General features: G+C 41.7%; 1 protein-coding gene across 5 annotated transcripts in view; it reads left to right on the top strand.

Annotated features, from left to right (window-relative positions):
* ACYP2 (acylphosphatase 2) overlaps window positions 1–1,525 on the top strand; it is a 123,908-nt gene that overhangs the window by 109,479 nt on the left and 12,904 nt on the right. For 3 of the 5 annotated variants that reach the window (XM_025201593.1, XM_025201591.1, XM_025201592.1), the window contains one exon: window positions 1,064–1,196. The exons of the other annotated variants lie outside the window; for them this stretch is intronic. In XM_025201593.1, coding sequence (XP_025057378.1) covers window positions 1,064–1,196 — 133 coding nt within the window. The remainder of the gene's footprint in view (window positions 1–1,063; window positions 1,197–1,525) is intronic. 5 annotated transcript variants of the gene reach the window in all.

Below are 1,525 nucleotides of genomic sequence, written 5' to 3'. Positions count from 1 at the left end.
TCCCTACCCTTCGTATTCTAATCACTGCTTAATATTTAGAAGCTCTGCTGTAGTCCATTCATAATATGTGATGAAGCAAGCTGCTGCTTACAAATGCTTATGCCATGCATCTCTGATTTAGTTAATCTATAAGGTGCAAATCTACCCCACCTTCCACCTAAAAAAACAAGTCAATCTGTGGGGACTGGCTGGGACTAAATGTATTTTTCTCTCTGTTCTAAAACTTCTGCAAATTCCCAAATGGTCTGTTTACAAGACTGGTGTCCCCTGTTAATGTACAGAACTATTACGACACAGGCAGTGCCAATTCAAGTTTCCCCACACACAAATGTATCAGTTCTGTTCTCGAAGGACCACACCAGGCTAGGTGTGAGAGCATCATTTCATGTTCATGCTCACCCAGTTCTTGGCCTTTGTCTTGGTACACCTGGTCCCAGTTGTCAAGATATTTTTGCTTTCCTTTCACTCACTAAGGTGACCTAGTCTGATTTGTGCTTCTGCTTTATACAGCCTGTAGAGCTGTCACTCTAAAAAATGAGTTAAAAAGTCACCTCCAGAGAATAGTGCAGTCTCCATCATTCTCTCCCCACCACTTTTCTACTCCTGTCTCTCTATGCACTCTATAATGAATTATAATATATTAAGCGTATATACAACATACGCTTAATTAATGGCTTTGATCCTGACCTGATGTTTAGTCTGTTGTATGCTTTTTTTTTTTTTTTTTTTTTTTTTTTTTTTTAGTTCTTTATGAAACAGCAGGCACAACAATTTCAAATCACCTGACCTACTTTTACTGATTGGATGCATCAGTTTCCATGGCAGGAGCAGCAGAGGGAACCTTAGTTTCAAAGGCTGTGCAGACAGATGCATTCTGCTTTGACAGGTTTCAGGTCCACCCTAAGCTAGAGAGCCGTTTTGTAAATAGCTTGATAGGATTCTGGGGCCCAGTCTGCAGGTAGAACTGAGATTATATTTTTGGGCTGCTTGGACCCTGTCCAGTGTGCTTCTCTCCTCAGACTCTTCAGGCATTCCAGATTTTTCCCAACATTTTGCATTTCAGAGCCTGCCTTTCCCCAGTTTACTACCCCAAGACTTCTCTGACTGCTTCACTCCTACCTGCTAGTTTCTTCAGACCTCCTTTGGATACTCTCAACTTTGTGCCCAGATTCCTCTTTACTGCTACACTCAATACAGTAAGTTGCCTAATCACAGCAGTAGATGCTGTGAACATAGGCTAGGTGCAGACATTTGTGGGAGGAAGAGGGAGGTTAGATTGGGTTAAAAATGGCCACCCGATCTAACTTAGTTTGCCCAAGTGCAAATCTTGCTTAAACCCAGTCTCAGTAATTGGAAATCAATCTACACTCCTAACTGTACAGAAGTTGCATACACACAGACCGGTCTAAAAATGGCATAAACCAGTCTAAGACTTGAATCAATGTATGTTCAAACTGAATCAACTGGTGCATGAAAATTCAGTACAATTACCTCCAGGGTTGAGAAAGCCCAGCTGCTTGCCCCA

Source organism: Alligator sinensis, unplaced genomic scaffold (assembly GCF_000455745.1).
Source record: "Alligator sinensis unplaced genomic scaffold, ASM45574v1 scaffold432_1, whole genome shotgun sequence".
Classification (NCBI taxonomy): domain Eukaryota; kingdom Metazoa; phylum Chordata; order Crocodylia; family Alligatoridae; genus Alligator; species Alligator sinensis.
The sequence above is the reverse complement of the archived record's forward strand: the minus strand, read 5'-3'. Positions and strand labels throughout refer to the sequence as shown.